Raw genomic sequence first — 15,323 nt, 5'->3', positions numbered from 1 at the left:
GGGCAGCCCCTCTCCCTGTGCCCCCCGCCTGCCCTTCTGCCCCCTCAGCTCCCCGAGGGGCTCACCCTGCTGAGAGATGCTCCAGGCAGAGTTTGCTCCCCGTTCCAGGCATGCACCCCTGGCTGGGGCAGGGCAGAGCCCGCCTGCGCTCCTGATGCGTTTCGGGGCGGGTTTTAGGACCTAGCAAATGGCTCGGGATTCACCCTGAGTGCAGCGTCAGGAGCAGGGACAAAGCCCTTGGACAGCCAGCTCTGGCTGAGGTCAGGGCAGTGCCGGCCGCTCCTGGGGCTTTTCTGGGACAGGGAGGCTGGCCAGGCTGGAGGAGCCATGCCTGGAGCCTGCTGTTCTCCGTGGGGTCTGAGCCGAGGGGTCCCCACTGTGGTGGGGAGGGTGGGAGTGCACCCACCACACATCTGGGGTGGCTTGAGCAAGCGGGGACAGGACCGGGAGTGGGTGCTGAGTGTGGGCGCACCCAGGAAGGAGGGAAGGAGCTGGCAGGGTGTGAGAGCAGGAGATTAGGGCAGGGAGGTCATAATTTCAGGGCGAGGAGGGTGGCACGGCCCCTGGGCTGATGTGTGCAGGCGGGATGTGCCCAGGGGTGCTGTCAGGACTGACAGCCCCAATGCTGCGTGGGCTGAGCACAGCCCAGGCGTGGTCAGTGAGTGACAGTGTCACCCTGGGACACTGGCACGCCACGGAGCCACAGGGATGCTGCTCTTGGAACCCCGCAGCTCCCAAGAGTCCTGGGGAGAACACCCTGCTCCTGCCCCGAGGCTGTTTGTGTTTGTCCACAAGAGGGAAATGTTTCTCCAGGATCATAACTTCAGCGAGTCCCATCCCCATCACCCCGCTGCCATCACCCTGCTGCCAGCATCCCACTCTGGGTGCAGGGCTGCTCCCCCACCTGTTTCCTACTTACCTGCCCTGGTGCTAGCAGCTGGTGGCCGATGCTGAATCACTCTGGTCCACGTGCCCTGGTCCCTGCGCTCGGCTCCGTGCTGAAGGACCGACTGGCTCTGGGATAAACGTAGCGGGGGCGAATCCTCCGACGTCGCTGGGCTTGGCTCTGCTCATTAATTCTTGTGCAAAGCCTTGGCTTGTTTGGGGCTCACAGTGACTGGGGACCTGCAGCAGCTGGCTTGGAGCCAGTGATCACCCTGAGGACTGTCCCCACGTGCTCTGGGCCGGGGTCCCGCTGCTGGGAAGGAGTTGCTGTGATGCCACACCGAGGCTCTTTGGCATCGATGTTTACAGAGTTGTGATCCCTAGAAAGGTGACTCAGCCCAGCTCCATGTCCCTGGGTTCCCATCTTCACTCTCCTGGCTTAGGGAAAAAATTCACACCCTGGCTCCTCTGATGGCTCCTTTGACCCCACATCCTTGACCCCATCCTGGACCAAACCCACCCGTGCACTGCAAAGGGTGATCACACCATGCCACAAGGCCCCTGAGACCCTCAGAAACTCCCTGTATTTGGAGATTGGCCACAAGAAACGGCTTTGGGGGCTTGGTGGGGCTGCCTGGTATCTGTGTGCCAGCAGCTCCATGCGGGGCGTTGCCCGGCCCCTGGGTCTCACTTTTCCTGCTCAGCAGGACACTCTTATCAGCTGGTGTTGATAAGGATGAGCTCCAGCAGCCTCCGCAGTGTTTTGCTTCCAGGAGCTGTGGGACCTGAGCCAGCTGGGGGGGCTGTGGCTGATGGGGGCCAGGAAAGACTGGACTTTGGAATGGGAAAGGGTGAACGGGGGCATCCTGGATGGCTGGAAGTGAGCTTGGAGGTGGCTGATTGCCTTAGGAGCTATTAATCCCTCCCCAAAATTGGGGTTCATTAGCCTGGGTGTAGCAGTCTGATCACACCTTAATCACACTCAGAGGTGGGAGATGCACTGCACAGCGGGACAGGGACAGGAGCTCCCTCCTGGGCCACCTGTTTGCCCTGTGAGATGTAACCAGGGGCTACCTGGCCCCATCTGCCCCAGCCCCAGTGGCAACTGGCCCAGGTGTCGCATGGCTCAGCTCCCAGCAGAGGTGTGGAACAGTGGCAGGGCCCATGGCAGGGCAGTGCTGGGGGTAGGAGGAACTTTGATTAATTGAATTGCCCCAGAGTTGCATCTGATATGCCAGAAATGGAGAAAATTAGTCATGAAGTGCTGCTCCACCCATGGAGAGAAAGCTAACGGAGCAGTTTAACCCTGTGCAGGGGAGCCCTGACCTGGTGATTGATGCTGCAGGCTAGCAGAGCTGTGGCTGGGAGCTGTGGCTGGGATCTGGCCACCCTCCATTCCCTGGGCCACTCCTGTGTGGAGATGCTGAGGATGTCCCTGCAGTAATGGGTGTGTGTCCACAGGAGCGGGAACATCCTGGGTGATGGGACCAGGTAGGATCTGTGTGCCCAGGTGAGCTGGCCCAGTTCAGCCTTGGTTCACTGGAGGGTCACTCTTGGAGGAGCAGGGAGTGCTACCAGAGCACCAGAGCTTTGCTCCTGGTGCAATGTTGGGACAGCATGATCCCCTTTGAGGGTCCAGCTGCTGCTGTTGACAGTGGGAATGCAGCCCTGCAGGAGCTGGGGTATTGCCTGCTTGCTGCCACTGCTGCCACCACTGCTGCCTTCCCCAGCACGTGCTGAGCTGGGGAGGATGATGCCAAAGGCTTGGGCAGGCAAGGGCAGCAGCCCCAGCTCCCATGTAATGCTGCAGCCCCAGCCACCAATGCTGTGCCCTGAGCTTTCACTGGCCTTGCCTGGGTGTCCTGGACCCTCCTGTGCTGAGCACACAGCCCCACGGCCCCTGGGGGACACTGGGGACAGTGGGGTGGCGGGCAGGGGGGTCCTCAGCAGGACGGGCAGCCGTGCCATGAGCCTGCCCTTGGCTCTGCTGGGTTCCCAGGGGCTCAGATCTGTCCCTGTGACACCTCCCTGTGCTGGCTGAACCTTTCACTCAGGCGCAGCTGCCAGCACCGTGTCCGTGTCCCTCCTTGGCCCTGCGGCAGAGGGGACCCGGCGCTCCCCAGCCCCGTGGCGAGGAGATGCGCGGCGGTCCCGAGGGCAGGTACGGGCCGGGAGGAGAGCAAGGAGGAGCTGTGGGGGTGGGAGAGGGTGTGCTGCGGAGGGAGGTCTCCGAGCAGCTCCCTGTAAAGGCGAGGTGGGGAGGCTGGAGCTGCTGAGGAGGAGGAGGGCTGGTGGCAGCGCAGGTCGGGAGCAGCTGGGGTGAAGGCGGGTGGGGGGCGGACCCTCCCCACCCGACCTGCAAGACGAGGGTGTTTGGGGGGAATGGGGTATGTGGCAAGAGCTCCACGGAGGAACAGGGAGATGGGGCTGATCCCTCCATCCCCGTGCCTTGACTGAGGGTGTCCCCGCCGCAGGAGCTGCTCCCTGGGACCTGCTTGGGGAACGCGGAAGGGCCATGTGGGCTGTCGGCATCCTGGGCTGGCTGCTGCTGCTGCTGCTGCCAGTGTCCCGGGTGGCAGGTGAGCGCGGGGACGTCGCGGGGGTGGCAGCGGGGCTTGGGCACCCTGGGGCAGGGAGAGGAGCCCAGGGGCAGCGCGGAGCTGCGCCCGGGAGGTGCCGGCATGCGGAGCACGGGCATCGCCCTGGGGCAGGCGGGGGAGCACACAGGGACACGTCCCTGAGCCATCAGCCACCGCCACCCTTCCACGCCTCCCAGGTGCCCGACCCTGCATCCCCAAGGATTTTGGGCACGGCTCGCTGGTTTGTGTGTGCAACGCCACGTACTGTGACACGCTGGACCTCCTGGTCCTGCCGACCCCCGGCTCCTACGTCAAGTACGAGAGCAGCAAGGCCGGCAAGCGGCTGGAGAGGAGCGAGGGGAGATTCCAGAGCAGTCTGCGCACCCCAGGTACTGCCACGGGTGGGTGGCGGTGCCCCCGAGGGACCCCCGGGGTCACCACGGACTGAGCCGGGCTCTTCCCCCAGGGCTGCTGCTGACCCTCAACATCTCCACGCTGTACCAGCATGTGAAGGGCTTCGGAGGGTCCCTCTCTGATGCTGCTGCCATGAACATCCTGAAGCTGTCACAGCCAGCCCAGGACAACCTGCTGCGCTCCTACTTCTCTGAGAGCGGTGAGCGGTGCGGGCACGACGGTGTGAGCAGATCGTGGGGTCACCAGAGGTGGCTGTGCCTGTCCCTGCTGCAGGGACGTCGTCACCTGGATGCTCCGGTGCCGCTTGATGCTTTTCGTGCTCCTCAGGGATTGAGTACAACCTCATCCGGGTCCCCATGGCTTGCAGCGACTTCTCTGTGCGCCCCTACAGCTACGATGATGTCCCTGATGACTACGAGCTGAAACACTTCAGGCTGGCGGACGAGGACGTGAAGATGAAGGTGGGAGGCTGAAGCTGCGGCCATCAGCACCTTGTCCCCTCTGGTGCCGGAGCTCCTGCCTGTGCCGGGACCCCCAGGACCAGGTGCTGCTGAGCCCTGCACACTGTGGCAGTGCAGCATGGGGACAGCCTGTGGGAGCTGGCACCTCCTCCGGGGCACGTCCTGGCGCATCCCAGCTGGCACTGGCAGGGTGAGGAGCAAGGGCGCTGTGCCTGGGGTGGTGCTTGCCAGCTACCAATCCCTGCTGAGGTCCCCTGAGTTCTCCTCTTCCTCCAGAGCTGGGCCCTGTGGTTTTGGGGAACTGTGGCTGCAGCTGATACTGCTCCCTCCCACAGATTCCCCTCCTGCGCCGAGCATTGGCCATGAGCAAACGGCCGCTGTTGCTGTTCGCCAGCCCCTGGACCGCCCCAGCCTGGATGAGGAGTAACGGGGATGTCCGTGGGAAAGGGGCTCTGAAGGGGAAGGCAGGGGACAAGTACCACAAGACCTGGGCCAACTACTTCATCAAGTACTGTCTCTGGAACCAGGCTGGGATGGACAGTGGGAGGAGGATTAGGGTGGGAGTGGAGGGGCAGCACAGCTGATTCTGCCCCCCCTTCTCTGCACCAGGTTCCTGGATGAATATGCCAAACACAACGTGACTTTCTGGGCAGTGACGGCGCAGAACGAGCCGCTGGCGGGGCTCTTCACGCCCCCCCAGGCCCCCACCATCGCCTTCACGGCTGCACAGCAGCGGGACTTCATCGCCCAGGACCTGGGCCCCGCGCTGGCCCGCAGCCCCCACCGCACACGGCTCCTCATGCTCGACGACCAGCGCATCCACCTCCCACACTGGGCCAAAGTGGTGAAGAGCAGTGCCCCTGCCTTTCCCCTCGCTCCCCAGCCCCAGGCTTTGTTGGGAATGGAGCCGGCGGCCTCTCCCAGCCCTGGAGAGTGGGAGCAAACCGGGTCTGCCGGAGTGGGAGCCGGAGCCGGCTCCTTCCAGAGCAGCCGCCTCCGCGTGTGCCCGGCGGGAGTGAGGACAGGAGGTGGCACCCCCATCCTGGATCCCTGGATCCTGGCAGTGCTGCTGGACACCAGCACCTTTTCTGGGCAGTGTTTTGGCTGATTTGGTTTCCCCCCCAACAATGCTGCAAGGGTTGTTTGGGGGAATTACCTAAAACTAGGAGGAAAGAAAGTAAAATGTGCTCCTGCCCCCGGCCTCAAGCCAGGCAACCTGCCCCTCCTTTTCCTCCAGCTGCAGGGCTGGACCACCCCAGGGGGATGTGGAGTGAGGACCAGGCAGCAGCAGGGCCCAGGTGGGGGGCAAAGGGCCCACTGAGAGGCAAACCTGTGCCACACCCCCTGTGCACTGCACCCACCGAGGTGCCAAACCACGCTGGGGCACCAGATCCATGCCAGGGTGCTGCAGGGAGGGGGCTGCAGGTGGGGTGGGCTGTGGTGCCCATGGGAGGGGACAAGAGGTGGCCCTGAGAGACCACACTGGCACACGGAGTCCATGTGTCCATCCCCGCAGACTTCAGGCACAGGGAGCGTCGGTGTGAGGCATCTCCTTTGCTCCCTAGGTCCTGGGAAATTCCACAGCTGCCCGTTACGTGGCTGGCCTGGCGGTCCACTGGTACCTGGATGCCATTGTCCCGCCCGGCTGCAGCCTGGAGGCCACCCACAAGCTCTTCCCCGACCATTTCCTCCTCTACACGGAGGCCTGCACTGGCTTCTTCATGTTCCGCTTCGCCGTGTCCCTGGGCTGCTGGGAGCGGGGGGACCACTACAGCTACAGCATCCTGACGGTACGGCCCCCACACGGCCCGCCCGGGGCTGGGGGGAGCCCTGCACAGCCCCTTCCCTGCCCCCCCAGGTCATGAACCACTTTGTGTCTGGTTGGACCGACTGGAACCTGGTCCTGGATCTGGAGGGAGGCCCCAACTGGGTCAAGAACTTTGTGGACAGCCCAGTCATCGTGGATGGCAGCAAGGACGTTTTCTACAAGCAGCCCATGTTCTACCACATGGGCCACTTCAGGTGGGTCAGGGGGGCTCAGGTGCTGCCGCCAGCCCCAGACCAGGGGCAGAACCCATCTCCTGGCCCTCTCCCCACAGCAAGTTCATCCCCGAGGGCTCCCGGCGGGTGGGGCTGCACAGCAGCCGCCGTTGCCTCCTCTGCCAGCTGGAGCACGTGGCCGTCCTGCGCCCCGATGGTGCTCTTGTCCTGGTGGTCCTCAACAGGTCAGCCCGGGCAGGGGACAGGGATGATGCTCAGCCCAGGCTGTGCCGACCGGCTCAGCCCCTCTCGCTCCCCAGGTTTGGCCGGGATGTGCCATTTGGAATCCGGGACCCTGCCATGGGCTTCATTGAGACTGTGGCTCCAGCCCACTCCATCCAGACGTACCTGTGGCGCCAGCAGTGAGAGCCAGGGGAGTGCTGGGGGGCTTTGGGGGGCTCCGGAGGTCAACTCTTCCTCCACATTCCTCAGGAGTGGCAGCAGATGCCAGGAGTGCAGCCCCTGCACGAGGGGCTCCGTGTGCTCCTGGCACCGGGGTCTGGCCAGGCCTGCTCCTTCCCAGCCTCCCCTCCCTCCCAGCTCTTCCCATCCCTCTGGAAGCTCCCTCTGCAGCGGCTCCTGGACCACACTTCCACACGTGGCCCCCTTGAAACCTTCGCGTGTGTCGCGGGCGCCAAGTAAAGCCATGACGCTCTCCCTCCGGAATGCGCCGTTCCCGTCAGTGTTTCCTCTACGCGCTCGGAAATCGCTCGGTTTTCCTCGGCGGGGCGGCTTGGGGCCAGGGGTGCCCCGGGGGCTCCGGCCCCCGTGGCCTGCGGGTGTCTCCTTGTTTATCCCTGCAGCTGGAGCCTCCACCACTGCCAGCCCTTGATTCATTCCATATGTGCTGTTGGTTTTCCCCAGCTTGCTTTTTGGGGGAATATTTTAAAAATCCAAATGTCAGACGCTGTCGGAAAGGCAGAGTAAATGATATCAGTGGCCCCATCCACCAAACCTTACGGACAAATTAGGCTGGTGCCACCGTCTCCAGGGTGGCCCCTGGACAGAGTCCCCTCTATTCTGGCTGTGGCCAACACTGGCCACAGCCCGCAATGACCTCCCTGTCCTATTTACTTTCCCTAAATACCAGTTACAGTATTCCCTGTGCCTTTGGGAACATTACCAGCATCTTTGAAGTACAGGAATGAGAAAGCCAGAGTTCTCCTTGGCCAATGCCCCTGTGTGAGAGCCACGGAACTGCTGAGGTTAGGGAAAACGAAAAACCCAGAGGCTTTACAGCTGGTTTATTGGAGTGTGGTGTGAAGGTGGCACCGGGATCCACCCCAGCCCTGTTCAAGGGGCCTGTCCTGTGCTTTTATCCGAGCTCCTGGGGAATGCTGGCCCCAACGGCAGCTGGGTCGGGCTGCGTGTGCTTAGAATCATAGAATAGAATCATGGAATCCTTGAGGTTGGAAAAGGCCTCAAAGATCATCAAGTCCAACCGTTCCCCCAGCACTGCCAAGGCCAGCCCTAAGTCACGTCCCCAAGTGCTCCATACACATTTGTTAAATCTCTCCAGGGATGGCAACTCCACCCAGCCGATGCCAGGGCTGGACAGTCCTGTCCATGAAGAAATTTTCTTTAATATTCAACCTAAACCTCTCCTGGGAAATGCCATAGCTCTCCTGAAGCAACTTGAGGCCATTTCCTCTTGTTCTTGTTCCCTGGGAGCAGAGCCTGGCCCCCACGTGGCTGCCCCCTCCTGTCAGGGAGTTGTGTAGAGCCAGAAGGACCCCCCTGAGCCTCTTTCTCTGCAGGCTGAGCCCCCCCCCCAGCTCTCTCATCCTCTCCTGGTGCTCCAGACCCCTCCTCAGCTGCATCCCCTTCTCTGGACATGCTCCAGCCTCTCAATGTCCCTCTTGTCAGGAGGGGCACAGAACTGACCCCCAGGATTTGAGGGGTGACCTCATCAGTGCCCAGGCTCACTGCGCTGGTCCTGCTGCCACACCATTCCTGACACCTTGGGAATGTCCCCTTCCCAAGGGACATCGGAGTCCTCACCCCCGGTGCTCAGCAGGGCTCAGGGACAGGTGTGCAGGGCAAGGCTTTGGCTCAGCCCCTCTGGGCTGGCTCCTGCTCCTGCCTGTTTGGAGCTCAGCTGCTGCGGGATGCTGCCTTCCCTCCCGGCTGAAAATCCAGCTGGGAAACGGGGGGATGCAACACCCGGGGCAAGGGGAGTGAGGGGTGGGGTGAGGCTGGAGGAACCACCCCCATCATCCCCACTGCCTGCAGCAAGTGCTGGGGGAGCCCTTCTCTGGTGGCAGCAGGGGAAGCAGGGCCTTGGGTGGGGGGCTGCGATCTCCAGTGAGGTGCTGTGACTCTGGGCCAGAGGCTGTGCTCCCTGGGACAGGGCTGTGGTCCCTGGGAGGGGGTCTGTGCTCCCTGGGTGGGGGGCTGTGGTCCCTGGGACAGGGCTGTGACACTGAGTGAGGGTCTGTGGTCCCTGGTTGGGGGTCTGTGGTCCCTGGTTGGGGGGCTGTGGTCCCTGGGACAGGGCTGTGACACTGAGTGAGGGTCTGTGGTCCCTGGTTGGGGGTCTGTGGTCCCTGGGTGGGGGGCTGTGGTCCCTGGGACAGGGCTGTGACACTGAGTGAGGGGCTGTGATCCCTGGTTGGGGGTCTATGGTCCCTGGATGAGGGGCTGTGGTCCCTGGTTGGGGGTCTGTGGTCCCTGGGTGGGGGGCTGTGGTTCCTGGGTGGGGGTCTGTGGTTCCTGGGTGGGGGAGCTGTGGTCCCTGGTTGGGGGTCTGTGGTTCCTGGGTGGGGAGCTGTGGTCCCTGGTTGGGGGTCTGTGGTTCCTGGGTGGGGGGCTGTGGTCCCTGGGACAGGGCTGTGGTCCCTGGTTGGGGGTCTGTGGTCCCTGGGTGGGGGTCTATGGTCCCTGGATGAGGGGCTGTGGTCCCTGGGAGGGGGTCTGTGGTCCCTGGGTGGGGGTCTGCCTCCCTGACCACCGCCACCAGCTGCCCCAAGGGGACCCCGGGGCAGATGCCGCTCCCCCCGTGCCTCTGCCCGCCTCCTGTTTCTCCTGCGGAGCAGATGCCTGCAATTAGGAAGGATCCCAAATTAGACGGTGTGGAGCCCAGACTTGTTTTGCAGATGATAAATTGCTGCAGCCGGCTCCACCCAGCCCGCTGCGGCCTGGGGCTCCGGCGTGGGGGGCACGGCGGGGGCGAGGGCACCTCTGCGGGCAGCGCTGTGCCCACCGCCCGCTGAGCCAGTGGGAGGGGTCGGGGGTCCCTGCCATGACCGGCTGCTGCCATGGCAGTGGCACTGGCCATGGCAAAGCCCAACTGCTGCTGGGTGGGATAAGCAGGGACCCAGGGTGGACACAGCCTGCCCTGCCCTGTCCGAGGTGTCCCAGGACTCAGGGCTGCTCCCGTGGGGCTCTTCCTGGCTATGGGGGGTGATGGAGGCACTTGAGGGGCTGGGGAGCATCCTCCCCTCCCCAGCTTCCCTCTGGCTACTGGAACAGGTTTCAGGAGAGCTTTGCAAATGCTGTGGTGTGGGGAAAGCTCGATGGAGCCAGGTTGCAAAATCATCCCCGGGCTCCTCTTCAAACACAGAGTCCCATGAGCTGTCCCATTCCAAACTCACCTTTCCTGCTCCGCCAGACGCGTCACCTCCCAGCAAGCACAGCCAGGACACAGGTCCCGCCACTGCTGCCACAGAGACGCAGCGAGAGGTGGTTTGGCAGCAGGTGAGTGCCCTGGATCCGAGGTGGCTTCAGCAGGTGGGAACGGGGATTGAGATGGGGATAGGGATGGGACAGCCCTGGGCAGCAGGACCATGCTGAGGCCATGCCCTGGCCAAGCTGGGCATCATTCCCAGGCAGGGAGTGGGAGGCAATGGAGGTGGAACGGCTGCCTGGCCCCACTCCACATCCCACAAGATCTCGGGGAGAAACAAGAGGGCACCATCCCACCCTGGCAGAGGTGCCCAGGTGTCCTCGGTCTGGCATCAGGGTCCTGAGGTTTGGAGGTGGCTCCTGCTGTGCTCTCATCGAGAGGCTCCTTGCGCAGCACCACGAGAAGGACAGGACAGGACAGGGTGTGAACACAGAACAGGGGAATGTGGGACTCTCCATGCCAGGGCTTGAGCCCCAAACCGCTCTGCCTGGACAAGCCCCAGCTGCCACGCACGTGGGATTGGGAGAGTGGAGCTGTTTGCTCCTAGCCATGGCTCGGGAGGCACTGGGGATATGTGGGGTGATGCAGCATGGAATGACATGGCATGGCACAGCTGTGGAACAAGTGAGGAGGGACAAGGAGTGGGAGGGAGTTCATGGGAGTGAACAAAGTTGCTGGGTAGAGCCAGCGTGGGCGGCTGAGAAGAGCGGGCTGGTGGGGTGGCTCACACCTGGGGGGCTGCTCCACCACCTGGGGGGCTGCTCCACCACCTGGGGGGCTGCTCCACCACCTGGGACATAGCCAGAACTGTTGGTAGACTCTGGAGGGGTGGGAGGGAAGGTGAGTGCTGGGCTGGAGCAGTGGGCAGAGGGCAGGACAGGCTTAGCCCTGGCAGGGGGGTCTAGTGGTCCCCAAAGTCCCTGGGCTTGATGTTGGGGCTCTCCCTTCCCTGTGTCTGTCCCTGTGTGGGGCTGGGTCAGGCTGAGAAGCTCTGGCTGCTGACATCTCCCCTTGCTCCCAGCTCCAGAGTGTCCACTGGCATTGTCTGAGCCGCTGCAGCAGAGGTGCCATGGGGCCAGGCTGTGCCAGTGTCCTGGGCTGGCTCCTGCTGGCACAGGTGGCCCTGCAGGTCACAGGTATGTGCTGGCACATGTCCCTGGGCTTTGGAGGGTGGTGGATTTGGACTATGTCATGGGTTGAAGGGATGAGCTGGGCTCCTGCCACGGCCCTCGATGCCCACCCGGTCTTTCCTCTGCTGCAGGTGGCCGTCCCTGTGATGCCAAGGATTTTGGGCACGGCTCGCTGGTCTGTGCCTGCAGTGCCACGTACTGTGACACGCTGGACCCCCTGGTCCTGCCAGCCCCCGGCTCCTACGTCAAGTACGAGAGCAGCAAGGCCGGCAAGCGGCTGGAGAGGAGCGAGGGGAGCTTCCAGCACAACGCCAAGAGCCCAGGTACCACCCTGGCTGCTGCTGCTGTGACAGAGCCTGTCCTACACGGCGGGGATGGTGACACTGTGTGTCCCCACAGATTTCCACCTCACCCTGGACACAGCGCAGAGGTACCAGAAGGTGAAGGGGTTTGGTGGCTCCATCACTGATGCGGCTGCCATCAACATCCAGTCCCTGTCCAAGGATGCCCAGAAGCACCTGCTCCGCTCCTACTTCTCCGAGGAAGGTGAGCCCAGGGCAGGCAACGCTGTCGGGTGGCAGAGCTGGGGTCTGGCTGCTGAGATTTGTTCTGAGGGCCTGGGTGATCTGGACCCCTCAAATGCAACTTGAGGATGCCCATCACCACCTGCCTGTCCTCAGGCATTGAGTACAATCTAGTGCGTGTGCCCATGGCCAGCACTGACTTCTCCATCCGCCTGTACACCTACGCCGACGCCGAGGGCGACTTCGAGCTGAGGCACTTCAACCTGACCGAGGAGGACACGCACATGAAGGTGAGTCCTGCAGGAAGAGTCTGAGGGATTGGGTGGGATGGGATGGGATGGGATGGGATGGGATGGGATGGGATAGATGGGATGAAAGGGAGTTCCTTCCTGCTGATTAGGAGGGAGACGACTCATCCTTCCACCCGGGTGGGAGAAAGGATGGGATGGGACATGAAGGGATAGGATGGGGTGGGATGAAATAGGAAGGGGAGCATTTCCAGTGGGGAGGGAGAGGATTTATCCTTTCACCTGGGTGGGATGGGGAAAGGAAGCACCTTCCCACCTCTGGGAAGCTTCTGCTTGTGCTGCCTGAACTGCCAGCACTGGGACAGACCCAGAGAGCTCTCCCATCCCACTTCTCCCTAGATCCCCATCCTCCAAGCAGCCCAGGCAGTGGCCAAGCGGCCGCTGTCACTGTATGCCAGCCCCTGGACCTCGCCGGTCTGGATGAAGACGAATGGAGCTATGACAGGGAGGGGAACACTGAAGGGCAGCCCTGGGGACAAGTACCACCGGGCCTGGGCCAAGTACTTCATCAGGTGAGGGGCCACGGGGGTCAGGGGGTGCTGGGGATGCTGTACCTGGAGCTGGGGCATGCACAGGTGTAACAGGGCTGTTCACTGTCTACCCCACACCAGGTTCCTGGATGAATACGCCAAGTACAACCTGACCTTCTGGGCGGTGACGGCAGGGAACGAGCCCACGGCTGGTGAGATCGTCTTCTACCCCTTCCAGTGCCTGGGCTTCTCCCCCGAGCACCAGCGGGACTTCATTGCCCAGGACTTGGGCCCGGCACTGGCCAACAGCTCCCACCGCCATGTACAGCTCATCATCCTGGATGACCAGAGGGTGATGCTGCCCTACTGGGCAGAGGTGGTGAGTCCCCATAGCAGCTGTCCTGGCCCCACAGCAGATCTCCCAGCCCTGGGCACTGGTGACCCTTTTCTCCTGGCAGGTTCTCAAGGACCCTGTGGCTGCCAGCTATATCAGCGGCATCGGCATCCACTGGTACCTGGATTTTCTGGCGCCCATCGACCTGACACTCTCCATCACCCATCACCTCTTCCCAGACTATTTCCTCCTCTCCACGGAGGCCTCCACAGGCTCCTACTTCTGGGAGCCCAGGGTGGTGCTGGGTGGATGGGACCGTGGGAGCAAGTACAGCCACAGCATCCTGACGGTAGGGCCTAGTGGGAGCTGTGGACACACCGGCCACCCTGGCCAGCCCCTGGGCCTGCCTGTGGCTCAGTACCACCCCCTGTCCCACAGAACCTCAACAACTACGTGACAGGCTGGACCGACTGGAACCTGGCCCTGGACATGGAGGGAGGCCCCAACTGGAGCAAGAACTACGTGGACAGCCCTGTCATTGTGGACAGCAGCAAGGACGTCTTCTACAAGCAGCCCATGTTCTACCACCTGGGCCACTTCAGGTGTGTTGGGGCCACAGCCTGCTGGCTCCAGGTACCACATCCTAAGTACCAGACTCTGACCCTGCTTGTCCCCACAGCAAGTTCATCCCTGAGGGCTCACAGCGTGTGGGACTGGCCGTCTCCAAGAAGTGCCGCCGCTGTGACCTGGAGCACTCGGCTTTCCTGCGCCCCGACGGCGCCATCGTCCTGGTGGTCCTGAACCGGTGAGCGGCTCAGTTCTGATCCCTGGTCAAAGGCCCCACTGACCCCACTGAGCCCCCATCCCCTCTCTCTTTCCCCACAGCTCCCCCACGGACGTGACCTTTGGGATCTCTGACCCGCGCGTCGGTTTCTTCGAGGCCGTGGCTCCCAGTGACTCCATCCAGACGTTCCTCTGGAAGCAGCCAGCCTAGCGTGGTCACAGCCAGCAGAGGAGCGAGGTGCCAGCACCAGGTGCCAGCGCTGGTGGCAGCTTGGAGAGAAGACTCCAATGGGGCTGGGGCTGAAGCACAGCCCCTGCAGCCCCCTGTGCCCCAGGGGACCTGTTTGACCCTAGGGCTGCAACGCCTGTGCTTTTCTAGATGTTTTCATAAAATAAACAGGTTTTCTACAAACTTGCCCAAAGCCCTGACCTCCCCTTGGTACCAGCTCAGTGGGCAGGACTGCCAGCGGCCAGAGGAGGCAGATTTGAGGCTGATGGTACCTCCTGAGTCCCACGGGTCCCATCCCTCCTTTGCCCAGGTTCCTGGGGCATCCCGCAGGGCCGGTGCTGCAGGGATGAAGGGGACTGTCACCATGAAGGGTGGCATCTCCTGTCTTCCACTGCAACATCCCCCAGGCAGGAAAGAAGAGCCCAAAGCAGACAGGGACCAGAGCCCAGCTGCAGTCAGGACACGCAGCCGGGATTTAGAGCAGAGCTCTGGTGTCGGCAGCTCCAGCTTCTCCCCGGCCAGAGCAGGCGGCTGTGGTTTCTGCTGCTGGAGCAGCCATCAGCCCCTCCAGCTAATGGGAACGGGGAGCATGGGGCACATACTTCCTGAGTGACGTTAGAGGGGAGCGTGTTGGGGGGGGGCTGCACTGACTCATCCCCCTCCCAGCGGGGCCCCTCGAACTGGGCCAGTACGGGGGAGGCTGTGCAGCTGGCCCAGCACCGTGGCTCTGCTCCAGCCCAGCGTGGGGGCCCCCGGCCATTGCGCCCGGGTGGGGGGCACACGGGGGGCGGGGGCGCGTGTCCGGGAGCGCAGCCTGGGGACGTTCAGCCACCGCAGCAGCAGGGCTGGGATGCCGCTGGCTGCGCCGAACAAGCGAGGGCTGTGTGCCGGCCTGGCCCCTCGCCACCTTTCCATCCGTGCACTCGGAAACCGGCAGCGACAGGCGGGAACGGCGGCGCAGCCAACACCGGCAGCAGCCCCAGGCCGGGTGGCCCAGGGGAGCGCGGGGGCAGACGGAGCTCAGGTGGCCGCCCCCGACCCCGCTCGCAGCCCACGCGATGCAGCTGTGCCAGCCGCAGGAGCTCCCCGGCGCTGGCAGGCGCGCTGGAATGCAAACAGATGTCAGCGCTGGAGGGATCCCGGCTGCTGGAGCGGGGCTCCGGGTGTCCCGCTGGCAGCGGGGAGTGCTCCTGGGCTGGGGACGTGTCCTGACGAGCAGCCCCAGCTGCCCTTGGCTCTGGTTTTGTGTCCCGTGCTCGGGGCAGCCGGGCTGGCAGCGGTGTGGAGGGGAGGTCCCAGCCCCACAGAACTGCTGTCTGCGCTGCCCCAGGGATGCCACATCAGAACGATGCAAGGGGAGATGTGGGGCTCAGCCCCAGTGCTGTTGGAGAAGGCACAGGGGGCACTGCCGAGATGCCACAGATGCTTTCAGGTCCCCGCTCTGCCCGGTCCTCAGCGAGACCCAAGGCTGGGGCGAGGGGCAGAGCCACAGGCAGGACACACTGTGCCTGCTGCAACACTCCAGCCTGGGCAGCTGGGGA

General features: G+C 63.4%; 2 protein-coding genes across 2 annotated transcripts; both read left to right on the top strand.

The window, feature by feature from the left end:
- The first annotated feature begins 3,360 nt into the window (after window positions 1-3,360).
- LOC111945009 (lysosomal acid glucosylceramidase-like) lies at window positions 3,361-7,045 on the top strand. The gene is made up of 10 exons (XM_086866316.1): window positions 3,361-3,464; window positions 3,662-3,853; window positions 3,931-4,077; window positions 4,206-4,339; window positions 4,675-4,847; window positions 4,949-5,183; window positions 5,905-6,129; window positions 6,198-6,361; window positions 6,439-6,564; window positions 6,640-7,045. Exons 1-10 carry the CDS (start codon window positions 3,401-3,403, stop codon window positions 6,743-6,745), a joined length of 1,566 nt encoding a protein of 521 aa, XP_086722442.1. The 5' UTR covers window positions 3,361-3,400; the 3' UTR covers window positions 6,746-7,045.
- Window positions 7,046-9,731: 2,686 nt separating this feature from the next.
- On the top strand, window positions 9,732-13,969 carry GBA1 (glucosylceramidase beta 1). The gene is made up of 11 exons (XM_023941856.2): window positions 9,732-10,075; window positions 11,026-11,140; window positions 11,266-11,457; window positions 11,534-11,680; window positions 11,815-11,948; window positions 12,306-12,478; window positions 12,578-12,815; window positions 12,895-13,119; window positions 13,209-13,372; window positions 13,450-13,575; window positions 13,656-13,969. The coding sequence occupies exons 1-11, from the start codon at window positions 9,785-9,787 to the stop codon at window positions 13,762-13,764; spliced, it is 1,914 nt and encodes a 637-aa protein (XP_023797624.2). The 5' UTR covers window positions 9,732-9,784; the 3' UTR covers window positions 13,765-13,969.
- Window positions 13,970-15,323: the final 1,354 nt, after the last annotated feature.

This window comes from Cyanistes caeruleus, chromosome 30 (genome assembly GCF_971803275.1).
Source record: "Cyanistes caeruleus chromosome 30, bCyaCae1.hap1.1, whole genome shotgun sequence".
Classification (NCBI taxonomy): Eukaryota; Metazoa; Chordata; class Aves; order Passeriformes; family Paridae; genus Cyanistes; species Cyanistes caeruleus.
Note: the sequence above shows the minus strand (reverse complement) of the source record. Positions and strands in the feature narration are given on the sequence as shown.